Genomic DNA, 20,098 nt, shown 5'->3' on the forward strand with positions numbered 1-20,098 from the left:
AGGCAGGTTAATAATTACAATTCAGGACAGCTGTTGAATGAAAGTAGCAGTACGCCCTTAGGAGAAAACACCAGATTTACCAGAAATGAGTCAGAAAAGCTCCAAGGAAGGACAACAATCATCCTATTTGCCAAATGCAAATTTGTACCCTTTTAAGGAGAATCTGAGGAAAGCTGTGGATTCTTTGAAAAACAAATAAAGTTGCCCTGGCTGGTTTGGCTCAGCAGTTAGAGCATTGGCCCGCCGACCAGAGAGACCCGGGTTCGGTTCCCGTAAGGGCACATATCTCAGTTGCAGTTTGTCCCCAGTCCTGGTTGGGTCGTGTGGGAAGCAGCCACTTGATGTGTCCCTTTCTTTTCTTTTTTTTTTTTTATCCTCACCCGAGGACATTTTTCAGGTAGAGTGGGAGGGAGAGAGAAGAACAGAGAGAGAGAGAAACATCGATGTGAAAGGGACACATCGAGTGGCTGCCACCCGCACAACCGACCAGGGCCGGGGACAAACTGCAACCGAGGTACGTGCCCTTAGCGGGAACCGAACCCAGGTCTCTCAGGACCGACACTCTAACCGCTGAGCCAAACCGGCCAGGGCTCGATGTGTCCCTTTCATGTGGATGTTTTTTTTTCTCTCTCTCTCCCACTCTATCTGACCAAAAAATGGAAGGGTGTCCTTGGGTGAGGATAAAAAAAAAACCCAAAACCCAAAGTTTTGGACATTACTTCAGGTATTCACCCATTCCCTGAAATGCCATATATCTCAGGGTAAGAATTCCTAATCTAAAGACATCTTAATATTTTCATGCCTGGCTGGTGTGGCTCAGTGTTTGAGCGTGGACCCATGCACCAAGAGGTCACCGGTTCAATTCCCGGTCAGGATACATGCCCAGGTTGTGGGCTAAATCCCCAGTGCGGGGCATGCAGGAGTCAGCCAATTGATGTTCACTTATCGATGTTTCTCTCCCTCCCTTCTCACTTTCTCTCTCTCCTCTAAAATCAATAAAGGAAAAAAAATTTTTTTTAAATATTTTTTCAGTTCAAATTAATTCTGTAGTATAAATAGCCTACTTTTTTTCCTATTCCAAAGCTAATTTTTTTTTTTCAGGTTTTAAGGTAAGTACTTTGTAGTAGTATTCTAGAATATCACCCCATCTTATGTCTTTCATGATCTTACAGATTTTAGTTATCACTTCAAGTGTAAGCTTTTCCCCTTTGCTAAGTTATATGTTGTAGTTGTAATAAATTCATATTTTCGTGAAGTTTTAGGACAGTTAATATTTTGGGGGGAACCTTAAAAACAAGGTACTTTGAATTTAAATTATTTTCAACCAATAACGTAATTCTTCTTTTGTCTTATTTCCATTTTTCCCCCCTAAGGTTTTTAGGCTCAAATTTTACCTTTTGCTTTTGAAGACTTTTTTTTTTTTTATCCTCACCCGAGGACATTCCCCCCCCCCCCAAACAGAGTGGGAGGGAGAGAGGAAGAGAGAGACAGAGAGAGAAACATCGACATGAAAGGGACACATCGAGTGGCTGCCTCCTGCACGACCCAAACAGGGCCGGGGACAAACTGCAACCGAGGTACATGCCCTTAACGGAACCGAACCTGGGTCTCTCTGGACCGCAGGCCGACGCTCTAACCACTGAGCAAAACCGGCCAGGGCCAAGACATATCTGACAACAAATTATTTGCATTCGAAGTCAGTAACTAACAGCTGTTAACTTAATCTCCTTTCAACCTTTAAGTAAGAGTTAACTACAGCACGTGAACATTTCCGCGTGCGCTCCCTAGGTCTCGGGAATGACCCAAGCTCAACTCATAGCCTCGCTGGCGGCACCGGCGCGCCAGGCAGGTGCAGCGGGGGCTCGGAGGGGCGGGGAGACGGCTGGCCGACCCGGGCTGAGGGCCCAGAGGAAGCCGAGAGCCCCGTCCACTGACCCACCTCATAGGCACCACGCTCGGTTCCTTGCGCCGCTGCTCTGACCGGTCTCTGGTTTGTCACCTCACTTTGTTCGGTAGAGGAGTTAGGGAAAGGAGGAAGAGAGGGTCCTGCGTTTCTTCAGGACCGACTGAGAGCCGGGGCCCCGTCGGGACAGGCGAGAGGGGAGTGAACGCGGATCCGGGGCGCGGGCGCCGAGTTTAAACCTCCCGCCTCCCGCAGCCGGAGCCCGACACCTCGACGCACCGGTAAGGAGGGCACGGACTGCGGGAGCGCCGGGCGGCGTGGCGGGCTCGCGAGCGGCGGCGGCGGGAACGGGTGCCGGGACGGACCTCCGCGCGGCCCCGCGCGGCCCGAGGCGACAGAGGACCAGCGCGTCACGGTGAGCGTCTGCGGCCGTCCCTCGGCCCCGCTTCGCCCCGTGGCGGTCCGGCCGCGCCCTCCCAGGCTCACAGGGCCCGGCCGCCAAACCCTTGGTTTCCATGGCGACGCCCCAACGTGGAGACGCCGCGGGAGGCGCCCGCCACCCACGCATGCGGTCTCTCGAGGTCTCGCTGGCCTCTGCGGTTCCCTAGGGGTCCCCGGCCCCTGCGGCCCTCCCTCCTGGTCTGAGCTCCTCGGAGCAGAACCCGCCAGGAGTGGGTTTTGGTGCGGCTGGGTCTTCTCGGGACCAACGGAGCGTCGCCCAGGCTCACCCCGGTAGCGCGCGTGCGCCGCGGCCTGAGGCTGGTTTGGGTTATTTCCCTGAAAGGTGGAGATCCTTCCATTAAAGGCAAAAGCTCACAGCCTTTAGGTGCTTTCCTGCTGACCTCCTCCTGCTGTGCATATTTTTATGTCATTATTTTGAAATGGGAATGTCTCCTTTAGAAACTAAGTGGCAAGCAATGGGTAAAAACAGAACATAAGTGAATGTGCGGTTTAAGGCGAACAGCGGAATGCACGAGCTCCCACGGGCGTTCGTAGCACAGATCTTGCGGCCGGAAGCCTTGAACCCAGCCACACGCACGGATCCATCCGGCTTATGGAAACACAGATCATCTGGTCAGATGCCCAAATGATGTCATTGGTCAGAAACCTGATGCTCTGAGAAAGATGGAGGGGGAAAAAAATCCATCCTGGCAACCAACCCGGAATGCTGTGGGTTTGCCAGTGGAGGGCGTAGGGTTATTTTTCATGTAAGAGATGATCTTGATGCACCGAGCAAAAAAGCTATTATAAACTATAGGTCACTGTAAAATAGCTTATTGGGAAGAAAATGTTTATCCATGGTTTTTGGTTTTCTCTAAATATTTATGTATTGATGTATTTGGTTCTGACTCAGGCAATGTACTGTAACGTGATATCACTTTAATCATCTTCACATGAATATTTATGGAGTAGCGACAGGTGCCTCATCCTGTTGTAGGACTTAATCATATATTTGTTGGCCAAATGATCATCTAATGGTATGTATATATCGTTATATGACAAATTTTAATCATTTTATATTTGTTGTCTGTACCTAACATACCCAGTATTCTTTGAAATGTCTGTTTTTATTTAATAGTGCAAAATTATTGTACATCTAGCCATGAAAACAGTTTTGTGCAAGATAGTGTTCTAATTACAATTATAATTGTCAGACATATCATTATAATTTTAGAGTTAGATGAGTGTTCAGAGATCAGCCTGTTCAAAGTACAAAAACATATTCTCTAATAACAACAGATGAGGTGTGTGAAAGACTTTTAAATATGTCTAACTGTAAAGATTTCTTCATGCAAACTGGCTTTTGTTATTTAATAATATCCTTACTCTCTTCTTGCATTTTGTTAATTTTTCATTCATCCCGTAAGTTTTTCTTGTTTTCTGAAGTCAAACTTTTCAAACTTCTGCTTCCATCCAATATTCACCATTAAAAGTTAGTCACTTTCTATATAACTCATTATTATCATTATTGTTATTAGTAGTAGCATTTTGCCATTCAACAATGTTGTTTGCAAATAACACTGTAGATTTTTTAATTTTAATTTAATTTAATTTTATCCTCACCTGAGGACATTTTTTCCCATTTTTTGTTCAGATAGCCATCTTAAAAGTGTACATGTGTGTATGTGATTAATAGCAAAGCTACCGCCCAGCCAGTGTGGCTCAGTGGTTGAGTGTTGACCCATGCACCAAAAGTCACCAGTAGGATTCCCAGTCAGGGCACATGCCCAGGTTGTGGACCAAATCCCCAGTGGAGGGCATGCAGGAGGAGGCCAATCTACATCCTCTCTCATTGATGTTTCTGTCTCTTTTTCTCTCCCTTCCTCTCTGTCTAAAAAAATCAATAAAAAAAATAAATAAAACATTTGCAATAAATCTGAAGTTCTTTTTCTACTATTACCATTCTCTTCCTGCCCACCTGATATTTATTATCTATATCTTTCTTTCTTTTTTGCTTGATTGTTCTTGCTGAAAGCTTATCATTTTAGTGATTTTTCAAATGAACCAACTTTTGACTATTGATTTTATCTCTTATTGACTCTCTTATTTGCTTGTTTTCTATTTCATTAATTTCTACCCTTAATTCTAAATTTCATTTCTTCTACTTTGGGTCTAATTTGCTTTTTATTTTCTAACTTCTTAAGGTAGAAGCATAAATAATTGATTTTATACCTTTCTTTCATATAGGCATTTTAAAGCTATAAGTTTTCCTCTAAGCATGCTTTAGCTATATCCTTCAAATTTGGGGGTTTTCATTATTTCATTTAGTTTTAAATATTTAAAAATATCTCTGTGGTTTCTTTGGTACATTATTTATTTGAATGTGTGATTTTATTTCTGAATATTTGGGAATTTTCTAGATCATTATTATTTATTTCTAAATTAGTGATAGTCAAAGAATATACTCTGTATTATTTCAATACCTTTACATTTATTGATTTTTTTTTTTTTTTCTGTCTAGCTTATGGTCTATTCTGGAGAATGTTCCAATTACCCTTAGGAAAAAAATAGGTTTTCGGCTGGTGATGGGTTAATTAGGTCAGCATGGTTGATAGTCTTGCTCAAACTTTTTATATGTTCACAGTTTTTATGTCTCCTTATTCTGTCACTCTGGAGGGAGTGTTAGTCTCTAATTATTACTGTAGATTTGTCTATTTCTCCTTTCAGTTCTGTCCATTTTTTTCTTGTGTTTGGTAGCTTTGCTATTTTTTTTTTTAAAGAATCTTTACCATTTAAGAACTTTATTATTTTTTTCTTTATTGATTTTTTTAGAGAGAGAGGAAGGGAGAGGGAGACAGAAACATCAATGACAGAGGACATAGATTGGCCTCCTCCTGCATGCCCTCCACTGGGGATTTGGTCCACAACCTGGGCATGTGCCCTGACTGGGAATTGAACTGGTGATCTTTTGGTGCGTGGGTCAACACTCAACCACTGAACCACACTGGCTGGGTGGTAGCTTTGCTATTAATCACATACACACATGTACACATTTAAGATGGCTATTCTTTTTTTTTTTTCCTTTTATTTATTTATTTTTTTAATTTAATTTTTAATTTTATTTTTGTTACAGATGTTTCTCCTTTTTTACCCCATTGACACCCTCCTCCCCATCTCCCCCGCCCCATCCCCGGTTTTGTTGTCCACGTCCATTGATTATGCATATATAAGTTCTATGGTTTATCTATTCCCACCCCCCACCACCCCCTTTTCTGAGGGTTGTCAGTCTGTACCCTACTTCCGTGTTTCTGGGTATACCCTATTCCTCAGACTGTTATATTCATTATATTCCATATATATGTGAGATCATGTGGTATTTGTCCTTTTCTGCTTGGCTTGTTTCACTTAGGATAATACTTTCCAGGTCCCTCCATGTAGTCTCAAAGGATGAGAGATCTTTCTTTCTTACAGCTACATAGTACTCTATTGTGTATATGTACCACAGCTTTTTTATCCATTCGTCTACTGATGGACACTTGGGCTGTTTCCAGATCTTAGCTATTGTAAATAGTGTTGCTACAAACATGGGGGTACATATATTCTTTCTGATTGGTGTTTCAAGCTTCTTAGGTATATTCCTAGAAGTGGGATCACTGGGTCAAATGGAAGTTCAATTTTTAATTTTTTGAGGTAACACCACAGTGTTTTCCATAGTGGCTGCACCAGTCTGCATTCCCACCAGCAGTGTACTAGAGTCTCCTTTACTCCACACCCTTGCCAACACTTGTTGTTTGATGATTTGTTGATGGCGGCCATTCTGACAGGTGTGAGGTGATATCTCATTGTTGTTTTAATTTGCATCTCTCTGATGATTAGTGATGTTGAGCATTTCTTCATATGTCTCTTGGCCATTTCTATGTCCTGTTTGGAGAGGTGTCTATTCGCTCCTCTGCCCATTTTTCTAATTGGGTTCTTTGTCTTTCTTTTGTTGAGTTGTATGAGTATTCTATATATATTGGAAATTAACCCCTTATCTGATGTATCATTGGCAATTATGCTCTCCCATAGAGTGAGTTGCCTTTCTGTTTTGATGATTGTATCTTTTGCTGTGCAGAAGCTTTTGAGTTTGATGTAGTCCCATGTGTTCATTTTCTCCTTTGTTTCTACTGCCTTAGGTGATGTATCATTGAAAATTTTGCTGTGTAGGATTTAATTTTGTCTGAAATTTTGTTGCCTACAGTTTCTTCTAGGATTTTTATAGATTCATGAGTCACATTTAAATCTTTTATCCATTTTGAGTTTATTCTTGTGTAGGGTGTAAGTTGATGGTCTAGTTTCATTTTTTTGCATGCAGCTGTCCAATTTTCCCAAAACCATTTATTAAAGAGGCTGTCCTTACTCCACTGTATGCTCTTGCCACCTTTGTCAAATATTGAGCATATTGCCTTGGATCCATTTCTGGGTTCTCTGTTCTGTTCCACTGGTCTATATGCCTGTTCTTGTGCCAGTACCAGGTTGTTTTGATTATAGTGGCTTTGAAGTATAACCTGAAATCTGGAAATGTGATCCCTCTAACTTTGTTCTTCTTTTTCAAGATTGCTGTGGCTATTCGAGGTTGTTTTTGGTTCCATATGAACTTTTGAAGTACTTGTTCTAATTCTGTGAAGTATGCCATTGGTATTTTGATGGGGATTGCATGGAATCTATAGATAGCTTTGGGTAGTATGGACATTTTAATGATGTTAATTCTTCCAATCCATGAGCAAGGTATGTGCTTCCACTTTTTTATATCTTCCTCTATTTGTTTTTTCAATGGCCTGTAGTTTTCTGCGAATAGGTCCTTTATTTTTTTGGTTAAGTTTATTCCTAGGTATCTTAATTTTTTTGCCGCAAGGGTAAATGGGATTGTTTTCTTAGTTTCTCTTTCTGTGAGTTCATCATTGGTGTATAAGAATGCCATCAATTTCTTGACGTTAATTTTGTATCCTGCTACTTTTCCAAATTCATTTATTAAGTCTAGTAAATTTTTGTTGGAGTCTTTGGGGTTTTCTACGTATAGTATCATGTTATCTGCGAATAATGAGTTTCACTCCCTTCTTTCCAATTTGGATCCCTTTTATTTTTTCTTCCTGTCTGATTGCTGTGGCTAAGACTTCCAGTACTATGTTAAATAAGAGTGGTGAAAGTCGGCATCCTTGCCTTGTTCCTGTTCTTAAGGGAAATGCTTTTAGTTTTTGCCCATTGAGTATGATGTTGGCTGTAGGTCTTTCATATATGGCCTTTATTATGTCAAATATGATCCCTCTATTCCCACATTGCTGAGCATTTTTGTCAAAAATGAATGCTGGATTTTGTCGAAGGCTTTTTCGGCATCTATTGATATGATCATGTGGTTTTTATTCTTCATTTTATTTATGTGGTGTATCACGTTTATTGATTTGTGAATATTGTACCAGCCTTGCATCCCTGAGATGAATCCTACTTGGTCATGGTGAATAATTTTTTTGGTGTATTGCTAGATCCGATTTGCTAGTATTTTGTTCAGGATTTTGGCACCTATGTTCATCAGGGATATTGGCCTGTAGTTTTCTTTCTTTGTAGTGTTTTTTTCTGGTTTTGGAATTAGAATTATGCTGGCTTCATAAAACGAGTTTCGAAGTCTTCCTTCTTCTTGAATTTTTTGAAATAGTTTGAGGAGAATGGGTATTAGGTCTTCTTTGAATGTTCGGTAAAACTCCCCCGTGAAGCCATCCGGGCCTGGGCTTTTGTTCGCTGGGAGAGTCTTGATTACATCTTCAATTTCTTCTGTTGTTATTGGTCTGTTCAAGTTTTCTATCCTTCCTGGTCCAGTTTTGGGAGACTATGTGTTTCTAGAAATTTGTCCATTTCACTTAGATTGTCGAATTTGTGCCATGTAATTGTTCATAGTAGTTGTTAACCATCTTTTGTATTTCTGTGCTGTCAGTTGTTACTTCTCCTCCTTGATTTCTGATTTTGTGTATTTGGGTTCTCTATCTTTGTTTCTTGGTGAGTCTAGCTAAGGGTCCATCAATCTTGTTTATCTTTTAAAAAAACCAGCTCTTTGTTTCATTGATCCTTTGAATTGGTTTTTTGGACTCTATGTTGTTTATTTCTGCTCTGATCTTTACTATTTCCTTCCTTCTACTTGCTATGGGGTTTTCTTTTTGTTTGCTCTCTAGTTCTTTAAGTTGTGAGGTTAGATAGTCTATTAGAGATTTTTCTGGTTTTTTGAGGTAGGCCTGTAGTGCTATGAACTTCCCTCTCAGAACTGCTTTCGCTGCATCCTATAGATTTTGTGTTGTTGTGTCTCCATTTTCACTGGTTTCCAGGAAGTTTTTTTTTCTTCCTTGATCTCCTCAGTAACCCATTCATTGTTTAATAACATGCTATTTAGCTTCCATGTGTTCAGATGTCTTTGCATGTTCTTGTTGCAATTGATTTCTAGTTTCATGCCATTGTGATCTGAGAAGATGCTTCATATGATTTCAATCTTCTTGAACTTGTAGAGACTTACTTTGTGTCCTAACATGTGGTCTGTCTTTGAGAATGTCCCATGTTTACTTGAGAAGAATGTGAATTCTCTAATTTTGGGGTGTAATTCTCTGTAGATATCTATTAATTCCATTTGGTTTAGTGCTTCATTTAGAGTTTCTGTTTCCTTGCTAATTTTTTGTCTAGAGTATCTATCCAGTGATGTCAGCGGGGTGTTGAAGTCCCCCGCTATGATTGTATTGCTATCGATTTCTCCTTTGGAGTCCTCCAGAAGATTTTTAATATATTTTGGTGCTCCTATATTGGGTGCATATATGTTTATCAAGGTTATATCTTCCTGTTGGATAGATTCTTTCAATATTATGTAGTGGTCTTCTTTGTCTCTAGTTATGGCCTTCATTTTGAAATCTATTTTATCAGATATGAGTATTGCTACCCCAGTTTTTTCTTCATTTCCGTTTGCTTGGAAGATTTTTTTCCATCCCTTCACTTTCAACCTATGTGAGTCTTTTGTTGTGAGGTAGGTCTCCTGTAAACAACATATAGATGAGTCATGCTTTCTTATCCAATCAGCTACTCTGTGTCTTTTTATGGGAGCATTCAATCCATTTACATTTAAGGTGATTATTGATATGTACTTATTTATTGCCATTTTTGTTTAGTGTGGTTATATTTTTCTTCCTATTTCTCCTGCTAATTACAGCAGTCCTTTTAACATTTCTTGCAGTGCTGGTTTGGTGCTAGTGTATTCCCTTAGCCTTTTTTTTGTCTGGGAAGCTCTTTATTTGACCTTCTATTTTGAATGATAGCCTTTCTGGGTAGAGTAGTCATGGATTCAGATCCTTGTTTTTCATGACCTTGATTACCTCATGGCATTCCCTTCTGGCCTGTAGTGTTTCTGTTGAGAAGTCAGCTGAGAGCTTTATGGGGTTTCCTTTGTAGGTAACTTGTTGCTTCTCTCTTGCTGCTTTTAGGATTCTCTCTTTGTCTTTAATTTTTGGCAGTTTGATTACTATGTGTCTTGGTGTGGGCCTGTTTGAGTTCTTCTTACGTGGGGCTCTCTGTGCTTCTTGAACTTGAATGCCTTCTTCCTCATGGTGCTCATGTCCTTACACATGCTGTTGAGCTTCCTCAAGATCATGGCTCTGAATTCTAGTTCTGTTAACTTGCTGAACTGCACCTCATTTATCTCATCTTCGGTAGAGGTCTCTTATTCTTTCATTTGGCTTTTGTTTCTGTGTTTCACCATTTTGGCTATCACAGTAGGCTTTGGAGCCTGCCAGATTTTCCCTGTGGGTGTTGGTGTTCTGCTGTTTGTGGCTCCCTCTCCTGGGTTTGGATGAGGCAGGGAGGACCCACTTTAAACACCACTGTCAAGTCTTACTTTCCTGGTTAGAGTTGCTAGCCTAGGGAATGGTAGTTATCCTCTAGCCTTTTGCCTGGAGGCTATTACTAGCGGTCACCTGAAGAACCTTGGTTTCTGAGTTGACTGAAAAACTCCCTCAGGTGCTCAGTGTAAGAGGATTTCCTGAGAGTGGGGCAAATGCTGATTGGTAATGGGCCTCAATTCGCATTTCAATGGCCACCGGGTGGCGTTGAATCTCTGAGGGAGGGGCCACCGCCTCTCCCCAGAGCCCTGGGAAGGAGTTAGATAACCACAGTCCAGGGTAACTGGAACTCAGCAAAAGCTCTGAGCTCCCTCCAAATCACGAGTGACCTCACACAGTTCCAATCCAGTCTGCCCTCCCTCTGGCAGAGCCCAAGGTGAGTGGCTGCTGCTAATTTAGCCTCTGTCCCAGCTCTGCACTGTGGAGCTGCTTAGGAGTGTAACCTGTGGGCTCCACTTCCAGCTAAGGGCGCTGCTCCCAGCTAAGGTTGTCACTCCCGGCTGAGGCTGCCGCAGTTGCCAGCCAAGGGTGCAGCTCCCAGCCGAGGTCGCAGGTCCCAGCCGAGGACGCTGCAGCTCCCAGCCGAGGTCGCAGGTCCCAGTCGAGGCTGTTGCAGCTCCCAGCCCAGGCCGCTGGGAACCGTGGGCTCCCAGCCCCCCCCCCCCCATCTTCGCAAGCCTACCAGGATTGAGTCAGTGTCCCTGGTTATGTGGTCCTCCAAGCTGCTTTTCGGTTGCCTTTTCCTGACGATTTGTCTTTATTTTCGTTGTAATTCCAGTTTGGTCCTGGGAGATGGTCTGTTAGCTTCCATTCACTCCGCAGCCATTTTCAGTCTCCCCCGTAATGAAACATTTTAACCTGTTAACCAAGCAGGATGTATACGTCAAACGTTGCATACAGTAAAAAGGGAATTCCCCGGTTAACAGGTTAAGTAGAGTGTGTATAGAACTACCACTAAAAAGAATATTGATTTGTTTTAAGATTTATACTCTAAATCCAGGAGATAGGTAAAACATTTAAATATTGTATAGGACAGCCCGGCAGGTGTGGCTCAGTGGTTGAACATCAATCCATGCACCAAGAGGTCACCGGTTCAATTCCCGATCAAGCCACATGCCCAGGTTGTAGGCCCGACCCCTCGTGGAGGACATGCAGGAGGCAACCAGTCGATGTTCTCTCTCATCGATGTTTCTATCTCTCTCTCTCTCCCTTCCTCTCTCTCTAAAAATCAATAAAGAAAAAATATATATATATATAAAATAAATAAATATTGTGCAGTATAGGACAAAAATGAAAGTGTTCTATGTGATGACTGTGTTTCAAAAAAAAAAAAAACGTCGTGTTAGAAATAAAGATTCTGTTTAGATGACATAGTAAGGTTTGCCCCAAACTCATAATAGTCATGCAAAAAAACAAACCCAAAAATATTTATCTTGGCTAGATAAAAGATAAATGTGGACCAGAAACAAGATAGAAAAAGTGGTGAGTGGAACCGAATCAGTATAAAAGTAGCTCCTGGACCCCTGGCTGGTTTGGCTCAGGGGTTAGAGCGTCAGCCTGCGGTCCAGAGAGACCTGGGTTCGGTTCCCGCTAAGGGCGCGTACCTCGGTTGCAGTTTGTCCCTGGCCCTGGTTGGTCGTGTGGGTGGTAGCCACTCAATGTGCCTCTTTCGTGTCAATGTTTCTCTTTCTCTCTCTCTCTCTCTCTTCCTCTCCCTCCCTCCCACTCTATCTGAACAAAAAATGGAAAAATGTCCTCCGGTGAGGATAAAAAAAAAAAGTAGGCCCTGGAGTCTGGGAGTTTAGTTTCTGCAGGCTGGTAGACATTAACTGTTTTCCATTCAGTGTTCCTCCAACTCATTGATTAGATAAACAGTATTTCAGATATCACTAGACTATCCAGGGGCTCTAACATATCAGTATAATACACTGTGGAAGTAGGAACCATGAAGGTGAAGTGGAGACAACTCTATACATAACCACTAGATAAGGAGGAATAACCACAGAGAAGAAAAGGGAAAAAAATCATTCTATATTCACAATGAGCCTACAAAATTTAGCCAATAAAATCAACATTTGGAATAATAATTCATTCCAGATGAAAATAATTTTATGGAAAAACCTAAATATTCTATACAGTTATGGTACAAAGAGAAAAATTGGAATGATATTCGATAAGAAATTAGGAGAATTGGAAGCACCAGATATATTAGACAAATTTTTTTAAAAGCCTTTTTTTTTTTAATGTTTTCATTGATTTTTTTAGAGAGGAAGTAAGGGAGAGAGAGATAGAAACATTGAACATTGATATGAGAGGGAAATATCGGCTGCCTCCTGCACACTCTCCACTGAGGATTGAGCCCGCAATCCAGGCATGTGCCCTGAACAGGAATTGATGTGGGACCTCTCAGTCTATGGGATGATGCTCAGTCCACTGAGCCACACTGGCCAGGCCAGTCACTGAGTTTTTTTAAAAAAAAAACAAACAACAATTCAATAGCTGGTATCAACTCTAGACTAAATAGATTTGAAATGAGAATTCATAAATTGGAAGATTGTACTGAGAAATTAATTCAAAATATAGCACAGAAAAACATAAAAATGAGACATTAAGACATATAAAAAATAACACCTAATAGGAGACTCAGATAAAAAGGAGAAATTATGGCTGAAAAATATTCGAGGGGATAAATACTCTCTAAAATGTTCAAATGGGAAAATCAAGCTTATTTGTAAAGGAGGGACAGTTTGATCCCAGACTTCTTTTTTCTTTTTTAATTGATTTTAGAGAGAGAGTGGAAGGGGGAGAGAGGGAAAGAAACATCAATTTGTTGTACCACTTATTTATGCATTCATTGTTTGATTCTTGTATGTGCCCTGACCAGGATCAAACCCACAACCTTGGTGTATCAGAACAACATTCTAATCAACTGAACTACCTGGCCAGGGCCACCAACTGGCTGCCTCCCCTATGACCCCAACCAGGGCCGGGGCGAACCACAACCAAGGTGCGTGCCCTTGGCCAGAATCAAACCCGCAACTCTGGTCCATGGGCCAATGTTCTAACTACTGAACCAAACCGTCTAGGGCTGTCTCTTCTCATTTATTGTGCACATATTCTACTTAAGTCTTAGTACATGTTTATAATAGCGCCTTTAAAATGCTTTTCTGATAATTAAAATATCTGGGAAATGTTTGGAATCTGTTTTTATTGATTGCCTTTTTTTTCCTGGAGTATGAGCCACATTTTCCTATTTCATTATATGTGTAGTGTTTTTTATTGGATTTTTGACATTTTAAATGATAAATTTTAGAAACTCTGGATTCTGTTTTGCTTCTTTAAAGAATAATTTTTATTTTAAAGGCGGTTAACTTGGTTGAACTGTCTCCAGAGCTTCTCTTCTCTGTAGTGGTAGCAGCTGAAATCTTTACTGAGTTACTTTAGTTTCCAACAGCTGATTTTCTGCCAGGACCCCTGGGGTCTCCTCCCTCACCTCATGATCAGCACAGGTCATGGGAGGACTTTGTATATAGATTTTTGGGATCACCTTCTCTTTGGCTCTCTTCCTTCCAGAATATTTTTTCTAAGTTTCTGGTAGTTCTCTAGCCTTGAACTCTATCATCTAATGTCTCAAGCCAGTTAGATTTGGTTTTCTGCTCAACTTACCCCCAGTGGCAAGCAGATTTAGCAGTGCCCTCAATCAGAAAACCACAGATGTACAAATCTTACTTTCTGCTGATTTACATCCCCTCACACACTCCCCCAGCCAATGTCCTCCCCTTGCCAGGGATTGTGTAGGCTCTTTAGGTAGGATAGCTTCCAGACAGGAAATGGAAGACTAAGTTTATTGCTCTGAAATCCAGTCAGATAAATTATTCTTTTTTCCCCCATGAAGGAGATAGTGAGGGAGTGGAAAGAGGCCAGGAGAGTACTGTTTGAGCTACATCAGCATGGAAGTTGAGGTAGGGAATAGATGTTCTCTTCTGATAATCCCTAGATTTTGTTCTCTTAACTGATTGGGCCTAAGCCTGCAGTCAACTTAGTAGAAGAAATCAGTAGTTTGTCATACAGTTGGACTGGCCATCATGCTAATAACAATCTGGGGAGGGTGGAACTAATAAAAAGCAAATCAAGACCAACCAAAAGCAGAGAGAAATTGAAGGGGAAAGATGGACTGCCAAGTTTTCCCTCAAGACTGTGTGTCAGCACAGTGTAATGCTGTTTGTTCTGTATAATGCTGTCTAATGCATTATAACAGTATAATACTGTTTGTTGTTTTAGGATCCCAAATAGCATACAGTTGGATATAGTTTTTTGTTTTCTATTATTTAAAGTTCTTTGTGTTTAAGAGGAAGTTTGCATTTATCATACTAAATAGTATATTTGTTCTTATTCTGTCATCTTCATTTATACTGTTTTTTATGTTGCCTTACTCCTGTTTTTCCCACCCTGCTTTTGCTAGTTTTTCTTGTTTTGCCTCTAGTAATTTATAAATTAGACATCCTGTTTTTATTTCATTAGTAATTACTTTAAAATAAAAAGAAAGTGAACCTCTATTTATTTACCAACATTAAGAATATGTTACTATCACCTGGCCGGTGTGGCTCAGTAGATTGAGCATCGCCCCTGGACTGACAAGTCCTGGTTTGATTCCTGGTCAGGGCACACGTCTGGGTTTCGGACTCCATCCCCAGTACGGGGCACGCAGGAGGCAGCCGATTGATGTCTCTCTCTCGTTCTCATTAATGTTTCTATGTCTCTCTCCCTTCCTCTCTCTCTAAAAAATCAATGAAAACATATTTAAAAAAAAGAATGCATTAGTATCTATTGATTCCCTTGGAAATGATGAGTCACATACTTTAGTACTTCCCTTTGCTCCTACCTCCCACCATTTATTAGAATAATTTGAGCTTTAAAAACTATTATTATTTCTTTTTTTACTTCTCCTTAAGGAATACTTTTCACATTTGCCTTTCATTATATAGTCACATTAGCCATGTTAAAAACAATCACTTCAACATTAATTTTTAATCTTACAGGTTATAATTTTCATCTTTATTTCTTTTAGAACAGATCTCCCTTATACCTTAGAACTTTGTTTTTTGGATACTAAAGTATTTCTTTGAGTGGTTTTTAAAGAATAGTATGTATCTGAATCTTTGCATATCTGAGAATACTTATTAAATTTATATTCTTCTGACAAGCAGTTATAATCAAAGGAAATTTTCCTAAGGAAATGATAGTGGTATGCAAAGATGTGTGTACAAATTCATTTTGTAGTATTACAAAAGGAAATATTAGAAACTAATAAATGTCTACAAATAGAAATTGTTCACATAAAATTAGAATTATTTCCAGCCATTATTGCAAAATCAATACTAACTGAAATTAAGTATCAATCTTTTTGCCTGTTATCTTGTGCAAGTAATTATTTAGATCATACAAAGCAAACATTAGCATGTTTAGCTGTTAACATTAATATTCTATTTAGCATTGTTTTTTAGTTTTCAATTAAATATTGGCTAAACAAATATTTATTATTGAAAATATTTTTAAAAGACCTTTCATTTTAGTCTGTTCCTTGTAGTCACTCCATGGATTCCCTTGGGCAACCTAGAACAGAAGATAACCAGTCAGTAGTCAACAGAATGCAAAAGAAATACTGGAAAACCAAACAGGTTTTTATCAAAGCCACAGGAAAAAAAGAGGATGAGCACGTGGTGGCATCTGATGCAGAATTGGATGCTAAACTTGAGGTAAATTTGAGACTTCTGTGTATTGCATATAGCTGGTTGTTATTTGGGACTGTGACAAGTTTTCACACTGAAGAACTTATTGGGATAAATGCAAATTTGATAATGTTTAATTGTATCTATCTGTTAGATCTTCTCTATAGGTGGTCACAATTCTCACAAATTGAGAATTGACAGACTGTTGTTCATAAATTAGATAAATCATGAATTAAGTCATTTCTCTGGCATAAGTATTATAGTTTTTAAGCTAAATGTTAATGAATTAATCATATTTCTAATTGAGACCATATATTATGTCATAATAGCTTTAGTACATTTATGTGAAGTCTTACACCTCACTGAAATAAACTAATTGAAATCAAATAGTGAGTGAGAATTTTATAAGCTAGAATTTTTGTTTCAATTATTAAGGGATAGAGTTATTGAAGTATTTCATAATATATTTTGGCTTTGTTTTTTTTATTTAAATAAAAGGAATAATTACTATAAAACTTAAGCTAATTAGAGGAAAGGTCTCATGTATATTAATGAAAGGTCTGGATTTTTAAATGCAGAATTATTAATTCCATGTACATATACTAAGTTAAGATAACTTGTACAAATATTTCCAAACATGCTCTGTTGTGCTTGAAATATAATCATTTGTTGGGACTCTTAAAAATAAAGATCTAATTAAATAGTTCTTGATCTAAGTATTTTCATTCTTAATATTAAACTATATCATTGCCATAACAGATGTGAAAATAGATAGCAAATTAACAAGCTTTTACTATTTGTGTTGAAAAGTATTCCTCTTAGGATTCAATGACAAATGTGAGGGGAAAAAAGGGACTTTATTATAAGTATTATATGTTTTAATACTAAGGGAACTCATCACTATTTCCACCCATATTCCCCAGAAGTAGATTTTTTTTGTATTGTTTTACATCATTACATAATCTATGGGTGATGTATTTTGTGTTTTAGTCTTATTCTAGTTCATTAGACAAATATTTAGAATCAGTCAAGAATATTTGTGCTACCTTTTAAGAATGAGAAATATTATTTTTATATCAATAATTATATTGTACACTTTATTTTTATTTATTTATTTTTTATCCTCACCCGAGGACATTTTTCCATTTTTTGTTCAGGTAGAATGGGAGGGTGAGAGAGAGAGACAAACATCGACGTGAAAGGGACACATCAAGTGGCTGCCTCCCGCACGACCCCAACTAGGGCCAGGGACAAATCGCAACCCAGGTACATGCCGTTGACCAGAATCAAACCTGCAACTAATTGGTCTGCCTGCTGATGCTCTAACCGCTGAGCCAAACCGGCCAGGGCTATGTTGTACATTTTAAATATATATATATTTTTTTTATCCTCACCCGAGGACATTTTTCCATTTTTTGTTCAGACAGAGTGGGAGGAAAAGAGAGAGAGAGAAACATAGACGTGAAAGGGACACATCGAGTAGCTGCCACCCGCACAACCAACCAGGGCCGCGGACAAACTGCAACTGAGGTACATGACCTTAGCAGGCACCGAACCCGGGTCTCTCTGGTCCGCAGGCCGGCGCTCTAACCGCTGAGCCAAACCGGCCAGGGCTAAATATATAATAATTTTATTTGTAAAATTATACCTCACTAAAACTGAAAAAAAAATTTCAGTGTAAACATAAAAAAGCAATAGTATATAAATCTTTCAAGGACCCATGGGAAAAAATCAACCATAATCACTTCATCATAGTACAACTATCATTTTTGTATTCTTTCCTAGGCTTCTTCCATATAGATTTAAAACAGCTTTTTAAGTTGCCAAATATACATACCAAATTCAATTTAAACATACCTAACCTTACATGAAAAATTGATGGTTCTTCTCCACTTACATCTTAGTATCTATTACCAATCTTCCTTAGTTCTGTTTTTGTTTTTGTTTTTTTTTATCCTCACCCGAGGACATTTTTTGATATTTTGTTCAGATAGAGTGAGAGGGAGAGAGAGAGAGAGAAACATCGACGTGAAAGCGACACATCGAGTGGTTGCCACCCACACGACCCAACCAGGGCCGGGGACAAACTGCAACCAAGGTACGTGCCCTTAGCGGGAACCGAACCCGGGTCTCTCGGGACCGCAGGCCGACGCTCTAACCGCTGAGCCAAACCGGCCAGGGCCAATCTTCCTTCTGACCACACATCAAAATAATAGCAAAACTGCTTTAGACATAGGATGATCAGGAGTAATCGTGATATTGGAAATCTATTTGATAATCAGAGTGTTACAACTTAATATATCACAGTGCCAAGTTTTTTTTAGAACTAGTTTCATAGCAATTCTTTAGCATAGGAGTTTGTTAGAAGAAGGTGTACCCTAAAACCTATGCCAGCCAGTTCTCAGGAAAACCTAAAATATTTTTAAACTATTTTATTGATTTAAATATATTTTTATTGTTTTGTTTTGGTTTTGTTTTAGAGAGAGAAGAAGGGAGAGAGAGAGAGAAATTTCAATATGAGAGAGACACATCAATCGGCTGCTTCTTGCACACCCCCTACTGGGGATGGAGCCTGCAACCCAGGCATGTGCCCTGCCTGAGAATCTAACTGGAACCTCTCATTCCGAGGGAGGATGCTCAATCCACTGAGCCACACCAGCTGGGCCGGAAATCCTACATTTATAGATGTGTGTGAAGAGTGACCTCATGTGTATGTGCCCTAATCTCAAATTTTCACGTGCCTAGTTTGAAATGGGAGGGTTCTGGATAATTTAGTTAGTTACTTAATCCTAAACAAAAATAATTTACAAGTAACTTATTTTTAATGTTGTAATACATTATTTAACTTTCATGGTAAATTCACTGACCTCTTTTGCTTACACCAATATTGAAGAAAAGCCAGAGTCAGAGTTAACAGTTTCTAAGGTTATCTGTACTCTTTTTCATTTGTGGTTGGCTATGCCTGGTGGAATTTATATTGGATTTACCTTTTTGCTGTGTAGATAGTTTGGAGCTGAGGGGAGGACAAACTCCACAATCATAAATTTTTATTAGCTCCCATGTATTTATTACTATTTTTTCCAAACATCATGAGGGGAATCTAAATGTGCTTTCTACATCAGAAATAAAACCAAAACTGAAGTACATCACAGTCCAGGAAAATAGACATAATACTTACAAGAAAATGTTCTGGGAAGGGGAGTGTCAATGGGGAAAACAGGGAACATCTGTAATACTTTCAACGATAAAATAAATAAATAAGAAAATGTTCTGTTTTGGAGTACTTACAACAGACATTTTGTATTTGTTTATGGTTCTCTGAATTGTCCTAATAAAATTTGTATTTTAAAGGTTTTTCACTCCATTCAAGAGACATGCACTGACCTTCTGAAGATAGTTGAGAAATACCAGCTAAGTCTCAATGGTATGAAATCATAGATATATATCCTGTAGTTCCAGTGTAATATAAATATTTATTTGAATGAAATGTTTAATGTAAAAATAGTTTATTGAATTGTTTTATGACTAGTTTCTCTGTACCGCAGGCTGACGCTCTAACCGCTGAGCCAAACCGGCCAGGGCTATGACTAGTTTCTTATGACAACGTAAACACCTGTTCTAAAAGTCCCCATGTCCTCTGACACAGATTCACTTTGCTGAGCTGTTTTCCTGCTCAGAGTCTTAAGTGGATTTGTTTCCATCACTTAAAAACACTCTCTCCTGACTTGCCCCCTCCACTTGTTCTTGCAGTAACCATCCCATTCCTCTGTTCCTTTAAGAGAACATTTTTACCTAATTGTCTTTATGCACAGTCTTTATTCCTGTCCTTCCACTTTCTCTTGTACTCACTCCAGTTAAGTTTTCATCCCCACCACTACACCAAATTGCTCATCATTATCACAAAAGCTAAACCCAACAACCAATCTCAGTCCTTATTTTATTTGACTTATCACATTATTTAACACTGTTGATTATTCCCTCCTCCTTGATAGCTCTGGCTTCCAGGCACCATAATTCCCTGGATTTCCTCCTATTGGTCATTCCTTCTCAGCATCCTGCTTTTGCTGGATTCTTCTCTCTTCTTGAGCTCTTCAAGTTGGAACTAAATCTTGGATCTCTTCTCT

At 39.5% G+C, this 20,098-nt stretch overlaps 1 protein-coding gene across 1 annotated transcript in view; it reads left to right on the plus strand.

Annotated features, from left to right (window-relative positions):
- The first annotated feature begins 3,274 nt into the window (after positions 1-3,274).
- ICA1L (islet cell autoantigen 1 like) overlaps positions 3,275-20,098 on the plus strand; it is a 45,578-nt gene continuing 28,754 nt past the window's right edge. The window contains exons 1-3 of the mRNA XM_036254560.1: positions 3,275-3,381; positions 15,819-16,001; positions 19,326-19,398. Coding sequence (XP_036110453.1) covers positions 3,379-3,381; positions 15,819-16,001; positions 19,326-19,398 — 259 coding nt within the window. The 5' untranslated portion in view covers positions 3,275-3,378. The remainder of the gene's footprint in view (positions 3,382-15,818; positions 16,002-19,325; positions 19,399-20,098) is intronic.

Source organism: Molossus molossus, unplaced genomic scaffold (assembly GCF_014108415.1).
Source record: "Molossus molossus isolate mMolMol1 unplaced genomic scaffold, mMolMol1.p scaffold_m16_p_11, whole genome shotgun sequence".
Taxonomy (NCBI): Eukaryota; Metazoa; Chordata; class Mammalia; order Chiroptera; family Molossidae; genus Molossus; species Molossus molossus.